Source organism: Populus alba, chromosome 19 (genome assembly GCF_005239225.2).
Source record: "Populus alba chromosome 19, ASM523922v2, whole genome shotgun sequence".
NCBI lineage: Eukaryota > Viridiplantae > Streptophyta > Magnoliopsida > Malpighiales > Salicaceae > Populus > Populus alba.
This window is the reverse complement of record NC_133302.1, coordinates 17,803,491-17,804,839: the sequence shown is the minus strand read 5'-3', so window position 1 is coordinate 17,804,839 and position 1,349 is coordinate 17,803,491. Positions and strand designations below refer to the sequence as shown.

Genomic DNA, 1,349 nt, shown 5'->3' with positions numbered 1-1,349 from the left:
CTCCAAGTGAGCAAATTAACTCTCTCTCCCGAAAAAAGAAAAGAAAAGGATCGATGGATGGAGAAAGCTTAATTAAATATTGTTGACTCTAATGTAATATCGGAGAAATTAGCTAGTTTTTAAATTGATCAATCCCATCATTACATTAGTATAGTCAAATTATCATAAATAATAATATAATAATAATAGTAGCAGCAGATAACACGAAATAAATAATTGTATATGATTAATTAATAATCCCAAATGGAATCATGCTGCATTTCTCCCCACTCATCTCTAATCTCAACATCAATATCATCACTCATGATCATAGGTTCTTCCAGCAGAAGAGCCCCAGCTAGCTCCATCCACATTTTTGGTGAGTCCAATGGTGCCTCGTTTATAGCTTGAATTTGGCTTGGTGACAACCCAACCCTAACAGGACCTAAACCACCACCACCACCAGTACTGGAATCGCCGCTTACAGCCTCCGAGCATTTCATTGGTCTCCGAAACAGCAAAGCCGCCTCTTGTGCCGCCATTTGCACATCCTCTGCGGTAGAGCTCGCTGGCTGGGGCAAAATATCCACCATCTCAGGAAAATTTAGTTGCGCCCCACGTCCTCTCAGGTGCAATGCTGCAACGTCGTATGCGGCCGCTGCCATTTCAGGCATCTCATAACTCCCGAGCCAAATTCTTGTCTTCTTCCCTGGCTCCCGGATTTCGGACACCCATTTCCCCCATTTCCGCTGTCGTACACCTCTATATCGCGGCGGACTAATCCCAAGATGGCCGTCCCTGATTCTTCCTTCCATTGTAGCAATTAAACAGAAGAAATTAAGGCTGTGTCTACTGATGAATGGTATTATGGCAGTACTGTACTGGTGGAGTAGCGATGATTGTAGAATTGATGGCTTTGGCAACTGAGAGAGCTAGTGGGCGCTAATCTATAAATAGACGTGACATATCATGGGAGTGTTTGCCATGGCAGCAGAAGGGAGCTTCCTCGTAGCTACATTTAAGTGCGGGAGATGCTGGCAATGAGTTGCATGTGCTCATTTTTCTTGGGTTTTAATGAATGACACGTGTTAATATATTGTCATGGTCAGCCTAAAACAACTCTCTGCATATTCATAAAATTAATACAACGACAACATTCTTAAATATATGATCTGTAATAAGACTGGTTTTTGGTATCAAGGATCGATGGAGTAGGAGGCAGATGAGAAAATCATTAAATTCTACTACGGGAAATAATATCATGTGAGTTTTTGTATTAAACGAAATTATTAGTTAAGAAATTACTAAAATCACAAAATATAAAATTTTATAAAATATAGAAGGAAAGTATCTAAGAAGAAGGGAGACAA

At 40.3% G+C, this 1,349-nt stretch overlaps 1 protein-coding gene across 1 annotated transcript; it reads right to left on the bottom strand.

Annotated features, from left to right (window-relative positions):
• Nucleotides 1–209: 209 nt before the first annotated feature.
• On the bottom strand, nt 210–1,090 carry LOC118056607 (ethylene-responsive transcription factor ERF022). The gene has a single exon (XM_035068851.2). The coding sequence runs from the start codon at nt 792–794 to the stop codon at nt 231–233; it is 564 nt and encodes a 187-aa protein (XP_034924742.1). The 5' UTR covers nt 795–1,090; the 3' UTR covers nt 210–230.
• Nucleotides 1,091–1,349: the final 259 nt, after the last annotated feature.

Excerpts from the sequence above, each read along its gene's own strand:
- LOC118056607 (XM_035068851.2), bottom strand. The coding sequence starts at position 794 with ATGGAAGGAAGAATCAGGGACGGCCATCTTGGGATTAGTCCGCCGCGA.